General features: G+C 32.8%; 1 protein-coding gene across 13 annotated transcripts in view; it reads left to right on the plus strand.

Moving 5' to 3' along the window:
* ABHD18 (abhydrolase domain containing 18) overlaps positions 1 to 11621 on the plus strand; it is a 36673-nt gene extending 25052 nt beyond the window's left edge. For 4 of the 13 annotated variants that reach the window (XM_077766039.1, XM_077765955.1, XM_077765773.1 and 1 more), the window contains 6 exons: positions 14 to 152; positions 2187 to 2276; positions 2940 to 3041; positions 6458 to 6836; positions 7474 to 7636; positions 9144 to 11621. In XM_077766039.1, coding sequence (XP_077622165.1) covers positions 14 to 152; positions 2187 to 2276; positions 2940 to 3041; positions 6458 to 6836; positions 7474 to 7636; positions 9144 to 9195 — 925 coding nt within the window. In that variant the 3' untranslated portion in view covers positions 9196 to 11621. Of the gene's footprint in view, positions 1 to 8; positions 153 to 2186; positions 2277 to 2939; positions 3042 to 6457; positions 6837 to 7473; positions 7641 to 9143 lie in introns of those variants that run through there. The other 9 variants (XM_077765727.1, XM_077765661.1, XM_077765610.1 and 6 more) reach the window with 3 other exon arrangements.
* Positions 11622 to 11974: the final 353 nt, after the last annotated feature.

An 11974-nucleotide genomic window follows, 5' to 3' on the forward strand; every position in this document is an offset into this window, starting at 1 on the left:
CTTGTGAGGCTAGAAGGTCCAGCCTCAAAAACGTGTCTGACCTTTTTGTGATGGGAGGAGCTCTTGTTTTAGAATCTGCAGCTCTCTTGCACTGGCTAGAGAGAGAGGGTTATGGACCTCTAGGAATGACCGGAATATCCATGGGAGGACATGTAAGCCTTTTAATTTCAACTGATACTTAATTGTGATTATGTTTGTAAGATCTAGAGAATGGAGTGATTTTAAATATTCACTTTAGGTGTAGAATTAATTTTAGTCTTGGCAAAAGCAGAAAAAGGTTTCAAACTTTTCCCATTATAAAGTAATGACTTTATTTGGTATGATTTATGTAGACATTGATTGTACTTCACAGTCATAGCTCAGGTATTGGATTTAATTTAATATTTTATTGAAATGTGATTTTTATAAAACTTAACTTTTCACATCTCAAATATAAGTGACTTACTTTGCTGTTAAATTGGTAAAGATAGCAAATGTAGAAAATACTTTCCATTTATCTCTTATTACTATCCCCAGTGATAAGAGGTACCTATTATACCTTTGTCTTCTAGAATATACTGAAACAGCCTCCTAATTGGTTTCTCTGTCTCTAGTCTTTTCTCTCATTAAGCTTCTTAATAGTTTCTCTCCACACCATAACTAGAGTGATTTTCCTCAATCTCATCTCTGCTCTCCTGCTTACACCTGCCAAAGGCTTGCTGTTGCACTCGGCTCTAGATATGATGGGTGCTAGCATTCTCCTAGTACCTTCTCATGCCTTTTCACCTAACCAAATAATAGTTTGCCCTTCTGGTACCAGTCTAGAGCTTACTTCCTATGATAATGAGAATCTCTTCCTGACTACCAGCCTAACCCCAGACTGTACTTCATCTCTTATTAGTACTTATTTCACTGCACTGGGATACTTGTTTAGCAATTTTTCTCCATGAAGGAGTAGGTTCAGTAAGGGCTATTGATATGCTCTAATTATTTCCTAAACGTATTAGTTACTCCATACATTAAAAAAAAACAACAAAATATATATAGTTTTCTGTAAGTCATTTGAATTATAACATTAAGTTTAAAAACTGACTTAAAACTCAAAAAAATTACCAGTGGAATTGAAAGTGGGAAATTATATCTTTTCCCTACCTAGTAGCTTTTCTATTTTTATGACCTAGATTGGGATCTTGGAACTTTCACCTGAACTACTGCCTATACTGGTTGGTTTCCTACCTCAGATCTCACCCTTTCTAATCAATCCTATAAACTGCTATCATTTTAGCTTTTTTGATAATGTCACTTCTTTGCTCAGGCCTCTTTATTAATTTCCCATTATATACAGAGCAAAAGGGAACTCTAATCTGATGCTCTTCAGTCTTTCCAGCCTACCTATCTCTCTCACCCCATTCACCGCATATGCCCTATTGACCAGCCAAAGTAAGGTATATTGGCAGTTTTCCTAGAAGACTTTGTACTTTTTCACCATCTTGCCTTTGATCAATGTTGTGTTCTTTATATGGAAGACAAGACCCCATCTTTCATTCCCCTAAAAGACAGCCATTTTATGAAGCCTTCTCTGATTCCCCTAGCCGAAAAATAACCTTTCCCTTCTCTAACTATACACATTGCTTTGTATCAGTTATATAATTTGCTTTGTAGTTCAACAGCTTTTTTTTCAGTTAGCCTCAAAGGTCAGAGATTTTATAGTTGTGATTTTGCTGTCACTGAGCAAGTCACTCAGGTAAGGAGTGTGATCAGCCTGCTGCCTAGCATCTACATATCAGCATGTTTGCTCTGTATTTACCCAGTAGAAAATAGTTCTTTGTGGAGGGTCTTGAGATTACTTAAAATTTTCCAATGTACTTTATTACTTTTAAGGGAGAAGTTATGTTGTTGTTGAATTTATGACTTGGGGAGTTTTAGAAGGTTGCTGGACATTCTCATGAGTATTTAGAGACTTTTTAAGATTTTATTTTTACATAATCTCTATCCCCAATGTGGAGCTCAAACTTAACAACCCTGAGATCAAGAGTCGCATGCTCTACTGATTGAGCCAGCCAGGCACCCCAAGTATTCAGAGATTTTGTGTTCATGTTTATCTCACCAATTACTACCCAGACTACTTCTTACTAGTAAATAGTTTTCATTTTAATGAATAGAAATTTAAACAAAAGCTCTCTAACTGACTGTTAAACATATTTCAGATGGCTTCCTTAGCAGTATCCAACTGGCCTAAGCCCATGCCATTGATCCCATGTCTGTCTTGGTCCACAGCATCTGGAGTCTTCACTACGGTAATTTAATTGCAATTAGTACTTAGATTGCTATGTATATAATGAAATGTAGTTGTTTTTGGGTTTCCCAAAAACAATTGTGGGATTGGTTTGGTGATTCTCTCGAAGGAATCACAGGATATATAACACATAGTCTTACTCACGACTAAAACTTATTACATCAAAAGGATACAATACAGAATTAGCACAGGGAAAAGGCACATGGGGCAAAGTCCAGAGGAAATCAGGCACAATCTTCCATTGGAATCTCACAGGATGTGTTTAATTCCTCTAGCAATGCATTACGACAATATGTACGAAATGTCCATTGGTGAAGGTTGTTTGAGCCTGGGAATCCAGGGTTTTTATCAGGGGTCAGTCATTTAGGCAGTTACAGCATCATATGTACCAAAACTCCAGATGGAAAGTGCATATTCAGCAGAAACTACATTGTTTAGGCACAATGACCCACTTTATCATTTATAAAGATATATATTGGGGCAAAGAACTGTTTATTAGTCAAGTTTCCAGACTCTAATCAAGGGCCAACATCTCAAGCGGGGCTTTCTAAAGATAGGAAATCTCAAGCCTTCTCTGTTTACTCTTTCCTGCACATTAATAATAAAATTATTGGACAAAATGCTTGATGGTGTAATTTGATCTTAATTTAGTTTGTTATTTCAGGGTGTGCTAAGTAAATCGATTAATTGGAGGGAGCTGGAAAAGCAGTATTATACACAGACAGTTTATGAAGAAGAAATTATTCACATGCTTGAATATTGTGGAGTAAGTATTTTTAATTTCTGCATAACATTGGAAGGGGGGCAAAAGATAATTGTGTTTCCATGATTTAAATTTTTAAAAAAGAATTGTAAATTTGTTAAAAGTCAATACTATTTTTTAGTTTTTAAGATTCTTCATTTAAAAATATATATGTAAATAAGGGCACCTGGGTGGCTCAGTCAGTTAAGCCTCTGACCCTTGATTTCGGCTCAGGTCATGATCTCACAGTTGTGAGATTGAGCCCCACATCAGCTTGGGACTCTTTCTCTCCCTCCCTCTCTCTCTTCCCCTCCCCCTCTTGCTCTCTCTCCCTCTCAAAATAAATATTTAAAAAATAAGCAAATAAAAGAAAATATAGATATAAAAAATCATGCAAAGCAAATGTATGGCTTACAACATTTGTTCAAAGGCAAACCTATTTGTAATAGGTCAAGAATAGAAATTGACCATCCGATCCAGAACCACTTCCATGTGTCCTAATTAAAAAACTCTTCTCCCAGCACTGCTAATGATTTTTATAGTAATTACTTCCTTCTGTCTTTAAAATAATTTTATTGTCCAGATATGTATCCTTAGACACTACAGTTCTTTTATTTGATGTGCTTTTCAGTGTCTTTTAATCTGTAAGTTCCCTTCCATTCGTTTCCTTTTCCTTATAATTGATCTGTTGAAGAATTTAGGCTATTTACCTTTAGAGTTTCTCACCATCTAGATATGTTTTATTGCATTCTCATGGTATAGTTTAGCATGTTCACTTATACACTATATTGCCTGAAAATTGGCAGCTGGGTCTAGAGGCTTGATTAAACTCAGTTTTTATTTCTTTGGTAGGAGTCAGAAGCGCATATGTCTAGTTGTCTCTGTTTTGTGGTATAAGCCTCCACAGATGTTTAATGCCTATGTCGATTAATTAGTGGAGGACTGCAAAGTGCTGATATTCTAAATCTGTCATTTCTTTTTATTTATTAGTTTGATGCTTCTATAAAAAGGCATTTATCTATTTTTTGGTTACTTATTATTTGGCTCAGTTCATATATGAAAGACAGGATAGATGCTTGATTCTTTCCCTTAATTTACCTGTTTTCAAGATAATGAATTTGTTCCCTCTTAGTCTCCGAAGGTGACCAGTTCCTTTCATGATTTTTTCTTTGTATTAATTTTTAAATTTTATACATTCAGTTTGGAAGTTACTGAGGATCTCAAGAAATCTCAGAAAGAAAAAATATCTCTATTATCAATTAGGACTTTTTATTTATGATTACATCACTATAAATCTCACTCTTGTAATCTATCTTGCATAACCTCAAAGTGTAGTTATTTACTTGTCTAAGAACTTTGTAACAAAATACCTCTACCTGCTAGTTTCTTATGTTTCCCCATAGTATAATTTTAAAATGCCTATATTTGAGAGCTTATGATAAAACTCAATATGCACCTTTCTAAAGGGAGAGTCAAAAATTTTGGTTGTCTGAAATGGCAGTGTAGTCTCACCCAGTACTTTGTCTCTGACTTTTGGTGGTTGTATACAAGTCTTTTTGTCTCAGAACTTGTTCACAGCAGTGAATATTTAGGGAATATCAAGATGGCTTCCTTATTTTTTGTTATAAAAACTGTTTTTCCAATCAAAAGCAGTTAAAGTTGTTGGTGTACCACTCTGAGTAATTGTAGGGTGCTTGATCTTACATCTCTCAAATGTTTCTAAGTCTCTTTCTCTTTTGTATTTCTTTAGTCCAGATGACTTTCATGACTTGTTTATGTTAATAAAATTGTTGAATTTTTTTTTCCTGCCTTTAATCAATTTTTTATTCTTAAATTTTTTAAATAGCATATTTTAAAAATATAGGTCATATAGTTAAAGCATCAAAAAGTATAAAAAGGCATATAATGAAACAATTCCTACCCCAATTTGTCTAGGTCCTATCTCCTTCAACAAATAACTCACTATTTATTAATGTTTCAAGGAATTTTTCAAACAAATAGAAATATGATCTTTTTTGGTACCTTTTTTTATGGACTATACCCAAATGTTTCCTTTTTCTTTTTTACTGCTGCATAAGATTATATGGATGGCCAAAACATGATTTATTAACTAGTGGCCCGTTGATGGGTATTTATGTTGTTTCTCATTTTTCACTAGTAACAAACACTGCTGCCATGAATAAATTTCACAAGTGTAAATTCCTAGAAATATTGTTCCATTTGTAATGTGGTTAGATTCCTAGATATATTGTTCCATTTGTAACATGTCTTCAGTTATACTACCAGCAGGAACATGTGTTTCCATTTTCCCATAATTTCACAAATTCAGTGTGTTAGCAAATTGACGGGTTTCATTTTTTTTTCGTCAACCTGATGGTGAAAGTTTATATTGTTTTTATTTAACTTAATTATAAGTGAAATTGAATATGTTTATAAGTTTATGTTTCATTTTCTGTGACCTTTATGTGCATATCCTTTGCTCACTTTTTCAAAGAGCAATTAGCTCTTTGTCATTGGTGTTGCAAATATATTTTCCCAGGCTGTCATTTTTTCCCCTTTGACTTTACCTTTAGTATTTAACAAAGTTTATTTTTACTTAAATTACATTGTACTTACAAGTCCTTAAACTTAGTACATCCTTTTGAGATTTTAATAGGCTATATTTTTTCCTTGATAATTTTTAATTCTTAGTTAAGCCTAAGAAAGGGATGTGAGGTAGCTGATGTATTACTGCCAGGATACACTCATTAGGCTTTTGGAAGTTCTAAGATTAAGGCAGATCATGAATTTTAAAACTTTGGCAATAAAAACATGATGCAAACTAAATGATACCCTTTACTGTTTAATAGGAAACATTAAGCAATATAGTATGTCATTTATCTTAGTTCTCAGATAAATTCTGACATCTCTTTTTTCTTTGTTACTTTTTAAGTTGTATTCAAATACATGCAATATAAAATTTACTATTTCAACCATTTTTAGGTGTACAGTTCAATGGGATTAATAAATGCGTTCACATTGTTGTGCAGCCATCACCTCTGTCCATCACCACCAACCATCTCCAGAACTTTTTCATTTTACTAAACTGAAACTCTGTACCCATTAAACAGTAACTCTTCATTCCCCTCTCCTTCCTGCCCCTGGCAATCCCCACTCTACTTTCTGTCTCTATAAATTTGACTACTTTATAAAACTTAAAATCATACAGTATTTGTTCTTTGTATCTGGCTTATTCATTTGGTATATAATGTTTTCAGAGTTCATCCATGTTGTAGTATGTATCAGAATTGTGTTCCCTTTTAAGACTAAATGATAATCCATTGTTTGTCTATACTACATTTTGTTCAATTCATTTATTCGTTGATGGACATTCGTTTTTTGTTTTAACAAGGTTGTTAAATGTATTTTATACTAAATGATGTTTTCTTTTGTATATTCAGACAGATTCTTTCAAAATGGGACAAGAGTTTGTGAAACAGTTCCCTATTCGTGCAGACAAGCTAACTAACCTTAATCTGGTGTCTAGAACTTTAAATTTAGATATGACAGACCAGGTTGTATCCCCAAAACCTAATGACTACCATAAATCTAGTAAAACATCTATCAGTGCCACATCAGAAAGACTCTTGTTGCAAGATACCTCTAAGATGGAGTGCTTCAATCAAACACTTACAACCAATAAAAGCAGTTATGCAAGTTGCGGTCCTCAGTCATATCACTTACTCAGTAAAGAACAAAGAAGAAACAATCTTCAGAAAGAATCTTTAATATTCATGAAAGGAGTCATGGATGAATGTACTCATGTGGCAAATTTCTCAGGTACTAATTTTTATATGAAATGGAGAATGTTTGCTGATATGTAAATATTTGTGAAATGTTTTTGAGGATGCTTTACATTTTAAGGATGTTTACAAAATAATTTCATATTTTCAAGAGTATGTTTATTGTTGGCTCCAAAATGTATTTTGCAGGATTAGTTGGTTACTTAAATGTATTGTATTTTATCTGTGAAAACCTAAATCAGTCTTATTAGGGGGGGGGCTCAGTCAGTTAAGTATCCAACTCTTGATTTTGGCTGAAGTCATGATCTCACAGTTTGTGCAAACCCCACATCAGGCTCTGTGCTGACAGCACTGTCAGCTGTCCCTGCCCTGCTAGTGTGTAGGCGTGTGTACTCACTCTCTCCTAAAAAATAAATGAGTAAACTTAAAAAAAAATCAATTTTAATAGTTAATTAAAAATATATTGGATTTCCTACCTTCTTTAGAATGTCCATCTCATTGTATTAGAAATAAATATTATGATATTATGTAATATAGTTGATTTTTAACGTAATCAAAAAGTTTGACCAATTTTTTTTAGGTGCATTTTATTTTCTAATATGGTAGTGTTTATATAAAAATCTTAGAACTTTTTAAAAGTATATATATTGCATCTTTTAAAATTCCATACCTAGTTCCAGTTGACCCAAGCCTCATTATAGTGGTTCAAGCCAAAGAAGATGCCTACATTCCACGAACAGGAGTTCGAAGTTTACAAGAAATTTGGCCTGGTTGTGAAATCCGGTATCTAGAAGGGGGTCATATTAGTGCTTATCTTTTTAAACAAGGACTCTTCAGGTAAGATGATTGGTCTAATATCTATTTATTTGTCCTTCGGAATTTTTTTGCCTCAAGAAACATAGAAGATTGGGTATTTTTATCATATGTTTTAGTCTTTTTTCTTCCCTGCCTCACTCGATTCTCACATTGTGGTATTCTTACCTATCTCATCCTCATCTTTTCTTGTTTCTTCTAAAGAACTAGAAAAGAAATATGATAGGCCTATTTATTGTGTTTTTACCCTCATCAAATATTAATAGCCAAGTATTTTAGGGTATAGGGAGGAACACAGATTGTAAAACTTGCTTTTGGTTCATCGTGAGTTTTTCATTCCACTCTTTTCTTCTCTCACAATGGCATAAGCATCTGTGGAATAATCCAGCAATGTTTTTCCACAGCAAGTGAATATTGAATCTTATATGAGAAGTGAAATATTGGTTTTAATGTTAATAACCTTATATGACTCCAGGATTTATTAGAACTTAAGAAACATTTGGTTCTATATCTCTAGTTTTTTACAGCCTTTATTATTTCTACTTCTATTCAAATTTGATGGCAAAAGGTATCCCTGGGATATATTTACCATTAATGGTTAAGTGAATTAGTTCACATAAAATGCTTAGAACAGAACCCTGTGCATGATATGTTTCAAAACTGCCAGCTGCAGGGGCACCTGGTTGGCTCAGTTGTTAAGCACCCGACTTCGGCTTAGTCATGATCTTGCAGTTCGTGAGTTCGAGCCCATGTCAGTCAGGCTCAGAGCCTGAAGCCTGCTTTGGATTCTGTGTGTCCCTCTCTCTCTGCCCCGCCCCTGCTCACTCTCTCTCTCTTTTTTTCTCTCTCTGTCTCTCTCTCTCAAAAATAAATAAAAACATTAAAAAAACCCTGCTAGCTGCATAGCTATATAATAGAAGAACTGTGTGTACTATATGTTTGACATCTTTTAGTTCTTTTTAATCCAAGAAGTAATTTTGTATGTTGTCACTTATTTAGTGCAACTTTTAGGTGTCATTTTAAATGTCCAATTAAAATACTTTGGGAAGGGACTATAGGAAACTAAGGCTTTTTTTTTTTTTTTAAGTTCAGTTGCTGGGCACATGTGTTTTTCTGGACCAAAAAAATCCTTATCTTAATTTATGAAATAGATTTAATACTACATTATGAAAATTGTGTAGCCAATTAATTTTCAACAAGTGACTTACATATATATATACATTATATTTTTCACATGCATAATATATAAACACGTATATATATAAGTTCTAAGGAACAAAAAAGTGCTTTACAGAAAGGATAGTACTTCTGAATTCATCATCAGTTGAGAGCACATTTGAGGTTTTCTAGTAGTTGTGACGTTACATGGTTCCAAACACCTACCCTCAGGTACCTGCTTCTTTCAGACCTATTTGGAGAGGAAGTCAGGTTGCAAGCCCCAGATAATTTTGGACATTACCAACAATAAAAGTACTATCTGTCCTCCTTTTATGTTCATCACTTACAGTTTTCCTTTCATATTTAATTTTAGACGTGCCATCTATGATGCATTTGAACGCTTCCTACATAAATACGCTAACTAATTGGATATCAGTATATAACCAGTATGGCCATCATGTTTTTTAGAAAAAGAGTTTCATCCATTCATGATGTGAAGAACAAGCAGACAGCACTATATATCTAATTGGTATTAATTTAGTCTGGAATTCATTGATATAAATCAGTCGGTCATCAGCAATCTTTAAATACGTTTGAATAATTTTAAACCAATATTTGGATGAAATAATGTTGAAATATTTTGTTATTGTTTTGTGGGAATCCCATATACTCAATATCTAGTCTGCTGTTACTATTTATGAAAACTTTAAATTTTTAATTGTGAATAACTTATTAATTAAAATAAATTTATTCATTGAAGTCCTGTTGGTTTTTAAAGAACTGCTAAATCAAACTAAGTTTGTAATACATCAGCCTGTACTGTATACCTTTATGTGATAGTTCTACTATTAACTTGATTTGAAAACATGTTTCTTTCTTTTTAGGATTCATAGTGAATTTATAATCTTAATTTCAATTTAATTTCTGCCATGGAAATACTTAATCGTGTGTAAAATCAGTGTTAACTTTGAATTCTAAAAAAATTCTAATGGCCTCATACGTACGTGGTTTTAATAATTAAAACAAATGTGGGAATGCAAATAAGATGCATATGACTTGGCTGTACTTTCAAACTTTGCCAAATACTAGGTTAGAAAACAATGCCAAACCATAAAAAATGTGAATTCACAAAAAATGGAAATAACGAAAGACTTATTGCATTACTTGATACTGTGTCTTAACATTTTCTTATATACCTGCCCTGGGTTTGCTAAACATCTAACTTTAATTAGATATACTTAACAGCCTTGGCTTTATAATTTCAGAAATTAAACGCCACATGTGAAATTGGTTTGTTCCACATGACTTTGTTTTACAGAAAAGTGATAATAATACTAACTTTTTAAGTGGAAGATTATATGGCTAGATTTGGTGCTGTGCTTTTATTTTATGTTAAGCTTCTCAAGCTAAGATCTAAAATGTTTGAGAAAAGCAGAAAATATTTTTGAGTATTGTATCAAGATTTGGAATAAATGTATTTGAGTTTTATTTGTTTGAAATCTGTGTTGTCTATGGATTATTTTAAAATATGTATTCCTAGTCTAGCAAGGATATTTGAATTATAATGTGCCTTCATAGCCTCTTAAAAGATTTTGTCACTCTAATGTCTCCATCACCTTAACTTTTAAAAGCTGTTTAAAAATCACTAATATGAAGTCATTACTGGCATACAAAATTGTAAATTCTGTAAAACTGCTTTGGCATAGCAAACCAAACCAACTAGGTTACAGCCATTTGGCCTATATAGCAATTTTATATCTTCAGACTAGAACCATTACTTTTAACTAAAAATATAAGATCTACTAAAATTCTTAAAATACCCTTTAAAGATAAGGTAAAACTAATTGTTAACTGAATTACAAGTGTATTCATCATATATAGTGAGGCAGTATGATTGAATGCTTTCTGAACTATGGCTTTAGTAAAACCAATATTTATTTTTCACCTAAATATTTCTTACTAAGCAGTAATATGCTGTGGCATATAACTTTCTATTGGTAAAAGAATGAAATTTCATTTCATTTTAATTAACTCCTGGCATAACTAGTTTTTCCCAAATAAATGTGAGAGTAGGTATTTTAAAAATGTCATCTCTTAAGCAGATGTTTTTAAGAATATATCATGCAACTTCCTAAATTCATTAATTCAAGGTGCAAAATACCTTTTCTCAAAAGTTTTTTTTATCCACTCATCCCAAAATAGTAACTGAAGTTTTAAATATATATGTATATATATATATTTGTATTTATACATACATAAGTATATGTATGTATATGTATATATATATATAAAAAGCACACATGCTCTATATATATATACACATACATACATAGTGACAACATATTTATTTTAAAAGTGCAGTGTGCCATTTTGAGAATTAGGTATATAAACTGCTAGAAATTCATTTAGGCCAGAGTTGCAAACTGGCATTCAGTACTGGTATTCAGCCAGCTTGGCCTACAGCTATTTTATTCAGTGTGCATAATATTTCAAAATTGTTTTAATTTGAAGTCTTTCAACTGGGCATGCATTCCCTAGTTTTCCACAGTCTACTAGATTCCTTATATCAGGCCACTTCACTACTTTGTGTTTCCTATTTAGTTAGCCCTGAACACATTTGAGTTGAGACCCCTGATTTAGATCTGTGGTAAGAAATGTTTCTGAATTTCATGTTTTGCTGTTGTAATTACTATTAATTATTTTATCATATGCATTTTAGATTGTTATGAATGTCATTTTTTTAATGTGGTGCTTTCTCTTGGAAAGATTGTTGAATTAATACTGTAATGGAAAAGTTTTTAAATCATTTCTGAATATTTTATACTTCACAATAAAAGTCTCTTAAAATTAATTATTCCATACATTCAAGAGGATTTATTCTAAATACAAAAAACAGGTGTCACATTTGATTAATGTGTCCAAACTTGAATTGAGTGTGTGTTCCTTCTTCTATTATAAACCAAACAAGGGAAGGCAGAAATAAGCAATGGAGGCTGTATCAGAATTGTATTTAGTAACTGCAACAAGAGTCAGATTTACTCCCAAATTGTGTGATCTCAGGGAACTATGATAGGAGAAGATAGGATTCCATAGGCTGAGAGGGAAAGATTACGGCCCGAGGTCCCTGGGTGGGGAAAAACACCTATTTTGGAACAATGCTGGGGGTGTCTGACCCTCAGGCATGAGGTTCCTCTTAAGAATTTA

This window comes from Crocuta crocuta, unplaced genomic scaffold, assembly GCF_008692635.1.
Source record: "Crocuta crocuta isolate KB4526 unplaced genomic scaffold, BGI_CrCroc_1.0 scaffold120, whole genome shotgun sequence".
Taxonomy (NCBI): Eukaryota; Metazoa; Chordata; class Mammalia; order Carnivora; family Hyaenidae; genus Crocuta; species Crocuta crocuta.